Source organism: Pinus tabuliformis, chromosome 7, assembly GCF_031772625.1.
Source record: "Pinus tabuliformis cultivar Carrire ecotype Pingquan chromosome 7, CPIR1, whole genome shotgun sequence".
NCBI lineage: Eukaryota > Viridiplantae > Streptophyta > Pinopsida > Pinales > Pinaceae > Pinus > Pinus tabuliformis.
The window spans coordinates 1,832,152,463-1,832,159,055 of NC_142293.1; the positions used below are offsets into that span (position 1 = coordinate 1,832,152,463).

A 6,593-nucleotide genomic window follows, 5' to 3' on the forward strand; every position below is an offset into this window, starting at 1 on the left:
TCCGATGCTACCCCAAATCAACAAGAGACTTCCAATACACCATACCGTACCTCCAAAACATTGAGAACATGCATCTTAGGCTACAAGATGCACCCTTGAAAATGATCAAGCCTCCAACCATGCAAATTTGCCTTGGGTGAAGTAATAACACCTCAAAAGTATCTTCACTTGAACATTATGTATAAAAAATTAAAAAGTGTAAAAAAGTCCACTCTAGCTCCAACACCTAAGCCTATTGCATGTTCTAGTGGTAACAACTAACAACTGTGAGGAGGAGCCTATATTGTGATCCCCTCACTTGTCCTTGGCAACCAATTCCAGCTCCAACAGTGCTTGACACCCCCTCATGTGCTCAACACCAAGACTCATCAGTTTCTAGCATCTTTTTTGTCCTTGCACCTTTATATCTTCGCTTAGATAGAGATCTGGCTTTTAGCTAGACACTTACCTAGTAATTCACCTTTTTCTGCCTTCAATATTGGTTTCAGAGTTGCTTTCACACGTTGGGCCTACACTGGATGCTCTCTTTTAGCCCCATTGACATACTTTTGCAGTTATTTGCTGGACACGAATAAAATTATCTTATCTATCTTGTAAGGACAGATTAGCTTTATGCATCTTTTATGTAGCAAAAATTAAATGCTGCAAAATGATACCTCTTCCTTCAACATGAAGAAAATGCATAGTCATCAAATCTTATCTGAATAGAATACCAATTACAGCACACCAATTATTTGATCAACATCAATCAGGAATCTTAGAAAAGACGTTGAGGAACGTTAAGTCATCCTCGTCAGTTATCAAAAGATGTTCCTTCAGTGAATTTAGTCAGAGAATTGATAGAAAGGGTTCAAAGCGGAGAAAGTGATTCGAAAAACTTACGGAAATGTGAAGCTCGGATCTCCATAAACATGCACCACTGGTGCACTTGCATATGACTGCACACACATGGACCGAGCATCGTCAATAGCGCTTTCTGCTACTTGCATAGGAGATGTCCGAGTACAAATGAGGCCAATATAGCCTGGCTGAGGATTAGGATCATGCAATGCAACATGCTGGCCTGTAGAGTTTGACCACAGAGGACACGCCAGTTAAATAACAAAATTAACAGAGGAAGAAAAACACTTTCTAGCTATTAACGTTTAAAATGAACCCGGAAATCCAGGATTTGTGCCATATTTCATTCAATCTGGGTTCATTACTGGAATTAAAAATAAGATTGAGATAACTGCAATATCACTAACCGCTGCCTTCAATGAGTACTTCAATAACAACTATTTACTTCACTTTTTGGAATTAAATCATCATTCTTTCTCGTGGAAATGACAATAGACTAAATAAGTCCATCTGTTAGTATTTGAGATTAAGACAGTCCGTTATCAGGGTAATGACCATGTTCAAACCCCAACTGTCATAGAACTCTGGATTATAAGTTGGTGGAGTTTGACAAGATTCATATGAATCTTTAATTTAAAAAAATTAAAAATAAAACAAGTGAAACTTTATTTTATTTCAATGCATGCACTTGTGTACTTAAAACATTTCAGAAAATAACAGGCCGCTTTCAATCATTTATTGAATAAAAGTTAAACGTTGCATTCGTGTTAGGCTGGAGGTAGTCTACCACAACCAACCCAGGTCTACACATTTGCTGTTGGAAGTCCACTATTTACTTGACATTTTGAAATTGAAACCTGGTTCTCTCTCATTGAAATAAAAAATAAGATTAAACAAGTCCGTCCGCCAGTAATTGAAACAGTACGTCGTCAGGCTAAGGACCAGGTTCAAACCCCGACTGCCATCAAGCTTTGGATTATATGTTAGCGGACAAGATTTATATAAATCCTTTACTCTTTATTTTATTTTTAAATTGCTGAAATGGGCGAAACTTTATTGGATTCCTATCCATACACTGTTGAATTCTTCAAAACTTCAAAAAAAACAGGCCGCCTTCACTCCGTTATTAAATAAACACTAATCACTTGAAATTTTTGAAACTGAAACATTAAATTTGGCTGTGGTCTAGCATAAGGCTGGTGGTAATCTACCATACTAACCCAGGTTCCACTCTTTAGCGCTTTTGCGGCTCGGAGTCCACGAAGCAACATGTCCAGAGCATTTGGATCCGCTACTGCCAAATATTTGGGTGTTTCTTGTTTAAAAAGAAAAAAATTACAAATGCACATACCTATAAGCATTCTGATGCCAATACGAGACATGTAGAAGCCGTCTAAGAACTGGTGAATCTCCGGCAGGTCGTTCAGGCCTATTTTCTGGCCTAAATCCTGTTTGAGCTGCTGGACTCCCATGCCCATGGTTGGAACGACATTATTATGTCGCATTTTCACCCGGCCAATCATTTCCGTGAAATTTAAGTCGTCGATGGAGTCACGAATCTCTGGAAAATAACGGATATCTCGGAATGACTCTACATACCAATCACGGACCTGCCAATCAATAATGCTCCCTTCAAAATTAAAACAAACCAGAGCAATTGTCAATTGAGCGGGCTCTGAGTGCACAAGCGCCCTGGAGACGGAGGGCGGCTTACCTTTAAAACGGGGGGCTTGGAGGACAGGCCGTAGGGTAAATTCTCGAGCTCAACGACCCTGTGAGCCAGCCTTATGGGGAGCTCTTTGTGGAGAAATTGGGCAGAGAGGAGAAGATTTCTCTCAGTGGGTTTCGAACCGAAGTCCATCATGTACTTGAGGGACACGCCCGTCTGCTTCATTAAGCTGCATCTTTGAATGTCGTTCACCAGAGTTTTTGAAAATGCGTCGATCAGCCTTGTCATGGCCGTTTTCACTGTGCTCTTCGCCACCCATATGCCATCAGTCTAAAAACAAAGGAGAATGGGATGCCGTTTTCAGTCTGCTCTTCCCCAGGCGCCGCTCTTCAAGAGGATAATTAGTAAAACTGTAACTATTCAACACATCCACCACAGCAGGAAGTGTCATTACAAACTCTCCAGAATTATTTTAGTTTAAATATACTGTACTGGCGTGACGTTTTTCTTCGGAAACATGGAAAATTTTCAACTTACATCATGTTGAATCAATTTCACATGCGTTTTTTTTTATTAATAAAAGTGTAATATTTAAATTTAAAAACGCATTTTTTATTAATAAAAGTGTAATATTTAAATTTAAAATATATATATAAAATTAAGTGTAATATAGTTTTAAGAGTTAGTTCAATTGGTCAAATCTAGTGCATTGCCAATAGGAGGTCACAGAGTCGAATCCCGAAAGCTCTTGGGGTTAGATCAGTGAATAGGAAGCTCTTGGGGTTAGATCAGTGAATAGGTCAAGGGGTGTTGATGCCTTAGGATACGGCTACCCATTGATCACTGAATCAGAAAGCAAAAAAATAAATAAATAAAATAAATTGAGTGTAATATAAAAAATTAAGATTAATGTCTAATTTTTATTAAAAATAATAATTATTTAATATTTTTATAAATACATAAAACATATAAATATTATAAGGAATATAAAGTAATTAACCCTCAAGTCAAAAAGAGATAAGCATATAAACAATTTTGAATGAAATATTAGTCCAATATTATTATTTTTTACAAAATAAAACTTTATAATATAAATAATTTTGAACGAAATATTAGTCCAATATTATTATTTTTTACAAAATAAAACTTTATTAAAATATTATTATTTTTTACAAAATAAAACTTTATTAAAATTTTATTTTTTATAAAATAAAACTTTATTAAAGTTTGTTTGGGCCTATTTTATTTTAATTTTTAATTTATAAGAGGAAATAAAGAGAAATTATATTCTTATATTAAATAATGTATATATATATATAATATAAATAAAAAAATATTTTAAATTTATACTTATTTATGGTAAAATTTTAATGTTCAAAAATCAAATTTTTATATGTAATAAAATATTTAATATAAAAAATTACAATGTCTAATATATTAAAGTAAAAAATTTACTTACATAAAGACTTAAAGTATGATTATAAAACAATTTTAAAAAGTATATTTTTATTTCTTTTATTTATTATACATGTCTTTGTGTATTACTTAAGTTGTGACCAAAAAATTTCAAGTTTATTCATAGTTTAACATTTGGAATTTAATTTTTGTTATTTTTTATTATTATTTAAATAAATATATTGGACGCTCCATGGCGGACGCTCCCCGAGCCCTGCCCGTCTGATCCCCGAGCCCTCGCCCTCTCCCCCAGGCCTGGCCTGGCAGGGCCTCCTCTGCTCTCCTGCCCTCTCTGCGCTGACCCCGCCTTCGGGGTTCCCGTCTTTGGCCGTCCTGCCCTTCTGCTGTGCGCAGCGGGCCTGCAATGGCAGGATCCGCTTCCCCCCCTCCGATCTCTGAAACCCCTGAGGAATCATTCGCAGCCCTCCTAACAAACCATTCAGAAGCCAGATCCCGACCCTCCCAATCAAAGTTCATCAAGAAGTTAGATGAAATTCCTGAAGTAAATCTGCCCCCATCTCTGCCCAGAAAATCGGCAATAGCTCTATCTGAAAGAGGCCTGGTAGGACAGTTCACAGGTCTCTGGCCTTCTCCAAGAACGGTCCAAAAATGGGTGGAGCGTAACTGGAGCACAATGATTCAAGGGAAGATAGCCATCCGGTTCTGCGGGCGTGGATACTACACCTTCTTATTTGAAACAAAGGAAGACAAGCACCTCATCTTTCGCAACGGGCCCTATTTCATGGACACAAGAGGTCTATATCTGAATCGTTGGACCCCGGACTTTGATCCGGAAATGGATATCCCCAGCGCGGTCCCTGTTTGGGTGCGCCTCCCCCATCTGCCCTTGCACTGCTGGGGGGATGAATCGGTCAAAGCGATCGGCAACGCAGTTGGAAAATACATAGACAGATCGGAACCAAGGGAGAACATGCATGCATGCGCTAGGATCTGCGTTGAAGTCGATCTTGGAAAAGGACTGCCGGAAGCCGTAAAGCTAAGAGTGGATCAATGGATGCACATTCAACAGCTGGACTACGAACAACTGCCCTTCAAATGCAAGGTATGTCATGAATACGGTCATTTTGCTAATAGATGCAGTAAGCTGAAAGAAAATGAGGCCACACAAAATGAGGAAAACACTGAAGGACCTTGGGAACAAGTCAAAAGGAAAAAGCCCTCTCCAAACCCGGGTATCAACACCACAGCTCCTCCAGCATCAAAACAACCCCCCCTCCTTCCCCAACCTTCCCTTCCTCCTCCAACCCCTTTGAAACCCTAACAGAAGAAGTCCCGGCCTCCCCTCCCCACTCCCCTCGCCCTGCCTCTCCCCGCTCTAACCCTCCTCCCTCCCCCCCCCCCACCATTGAAAGAATCCTTACAAGGAATAAAGCCAAGGAAGCACATCAGCCATCGGACCCCCCAAGGAAAGTCGGCCGAAAGACAAACAGAGAGTTAAGAGATGAAACAGCAGCAAAGGAAATGGCAACCGGCACCCAACAACCAATGGATTCCTTCTTAGGCAAGTTAAAAGGAAGTGGCGAGAAGGCCAAGGAGAAATCAGGACCCCACCTCAATACTGGTAAATAATGAATTTGGTCTCTTGGAATTGTAGGGGGCTCGGCACACCTGTAAAGCTGAAAGCAATCAAGGATCTCTTAAACCAGGAAAAGCCTGATATCCTCCTAATCCAGGAGACCAAAACCACCGAGCAAGACTTCCTCCTCCAAACCCAAAGATTCAGAAACTACCTTGGCATCTCAATAGGCTCATCAGGAGCTTCAGGTGGAATAGGAACCTTATGGAATATAAATAAATGGGAAATCATCAGCTCCCAGCTTTGCAATTGGTGGATCCGAACAGAATTAAAGAACAAAAGCACCAGAGAATCCTACCACATCTACAACATTTACGCTCCTAACCATTACAGAGATAAAGCAAGCTGCTGGAACACTCTAGAAACGGATCTTAGCACCATGCACAGCAGTGGGGTAATCCTTGGAGGAGACCTGAACCTAATAAGGCAGATAGATGAAAAATATGGGGGAAATTTCCATGCTGATCAATCCAGAGATAAGTTAGAATCCATCATTCAACATTTCAAACTGATTGACCCTCCACTAACAAATGGCAAATACACATGGACAAACAGAAGAGCAGGGATACACAACATAAAAGAGAGGTTAGACAGGTTCCTAGTTCAGGAAGGAGTAGCAGAAAATTACAAAGTAATCAGGAGTCACATAATCCATGGCACAGCATCGGATCACAAGGCCGTGGTTCTCTCCATGGACAATGGAGCAAATTGGGGCCCTCTTCCTTTTAAATATAACAGAGCCTGGGATTCCCATGAGGATTTCCGCAACCTTGTAAAGGACCAGTGGTCGATTGAAGTCATTGGCTCACCCCATTTCGTTTGGGAGTCAAAGCTAAAACACCTCAGGACAGCCATAAAGCAATGGGCTAGGGAAAATGCAACTGCTGAAAAGAAAAAGAAAACAGAGCTGCAATTCGAAATGGAGAGATGGCATAAAGAAAAAGAGCAGGTGCAATACACAGCCGAGGACCTAGACAAGGAAAAACAGCTGTATAAAGAGCTTTACAGGCAGAACCGCATAGAGGAAGAAGA

At 39.7% G+C, this 6,593-nt stretch overlaps 1 protein-coding gene across 2 annotated transcripts in view; it reads right to left on the reverse strand.

Annotated features, from left to right (window-relative positions):
• LOC149255746 (pyruvate dehydrogenase (acetyl-transferring) kinase, mitochondrial-like) overlaps positions 1-2,971 on the reverse strand; it is a 52,626-nt gene extending 49,655 nt beyond the window's left edge. For both annotated transcript variants that reach the window (XM_089457301.1, XM_089457300.1), the window contains exons 1-3: positions 2,555-2,971; positions 2,192-2,450; positions 883-1,063 (exon numbers count right to left, since the gene is read on the reverse strand). In XM_089457301.1, coding sequence (XP_089313427.1) covers positions 883-1,063; positions 2,192-2,450; positions 2,555-2,797 — 683 coding nt within the window. In that variant the 5' untranslated portion in view covers positions 2,798-2,971. The remainder of the gene's footprint in view (positions 1-882; positions 1,064-2,191; positions 2,451-2,554) is intronic.
• Positions 2,972-6,593: the final 3,622 nt, after the last annotated feature.